This window comes from Aplysia californica, unplaced genomic scaffold, assembly GCF_000002075.1.
Source record: "Aplysia californica isolate F4 #8 unplaced genomic scaffold, AplCal3.0 scaffold00199, whole genome shotgun sequence".
In the NCBI taxonomy this organism is placed as follows: Eukaryota; Metazoa; Mollusca; class Gastropoda; order Aplysiida; family Aplysiidae; genus Aplysia; species Aplysia californica.
The window spans coordinates 1035061-1036185 of NW_004797469.1; the positions used below are offsets into that span (position 1 = coordinate 1035061).

Consider the following 1125-nt stretch of genomic DNA (forward strand, 5'->3'; position numbering starts at 1 on the left):
GCTTTGGAAACCCCCCCCCCCCCAACCCCCCCACACACAAAACAACGATAACAAAAACAAACAGACAAAACAACCCATCCCCCCTCCTCCTCCCGATCTTCTATTGTGACAGGCAGCAATGATTACAATTTACCAAAATCTTGCCGCTAGACTCTGGATACATTTTCTTGAAACTATGTGGCATTATTGTACAAATAATGTTGTGTGCAATGCTCGCTTCATCTAGAATTTGCAGCCATTTACAGGAAGATGCTTAACAATTTAATGTGTCCCAAAACGGAAAATGCAAGAGTCTATGGTTTCACAAATAAGCTCTTTAGTGTCGCACGCACAAGGCTTGTGTTCGATTTCCGAGGGGGGGGGGGGGTTATTGAAGTATTTTCTTCTATCTTCTAAGACATTGTATCTTGCCTCGCCCGGCAGCTCGTTTTTTAGTTAACCTCAACTGTGTCGACGAGGGTGTAAAACATTTACAATTACAAATAATCTCTGGAAATAAACTGGCGCACTGTAGTTACTCACTGATGGAGGAGTAGGGAGGCAGGCACGTGTTTTCATTCTCTGCCTTGGAAACAGTCGGAGCTGCCGTCTGAGCTGTTGGTGGCTGCTGTGCGTCCATGAGGGACACAAGGACGAGGAGGACGACTAGGCACAGAGATAACTTCATGTTGAGGTATTGCACGCCACCCTGAGAATACACAGAAAGCATTATAGAGTGTCAGAGCAGAGGCGGGTCAATATTATTATCTTTTGGGTGTCGTTTCTCAATGGGAGTAAAGCCATGCAACATTTGAGAGATACAAAGTTAGAGGCCAAATTTGAAGTTCATTAGAAAAATGAATGCTCCTTGAAATGCAATGTGCATATCGTCATCATGTCGAAAAAAACCCAAAAGACAAACCGGCGCCTCTGTTGTAGCTGTCAGATGTTTTACCGTCACACACAAAAGTGTTCGATTCGCGTGTGGGGAGAACTTTCATCGGTTATAGTATCTCGGTCTTTCTGCTTACACCGTTTATCCCTCTTAACTCAGGTTGGCCGTGACGGGCAGGTTCGAACATCGCCTCTAAAATGTAAAAACATCTACACCTACGCGAGGTGGGTTGGGGGGGGGGGGGGGAAAAG

At 45.4% G+C, this 1125-nt stretch overlaps 1 protein-coding gene across 1 annotated transcript in view; it reads right to left on the reverse strand.

Moving 5' to 3' along the window:
- Positions 1-1125, reverse strand: part of LOC101853790 — a gene marked incomplete in the record, with an annotated part of 24597 nt that overhangs the window by 10392 nt on the left and 13080 nt on the right. The window contains 1 exon segment of the mRNA XM_013082913.1: positions 523-688. Coding sequence (XP_012938367.1) covers positions 523-667 — 145 coding nt within the window.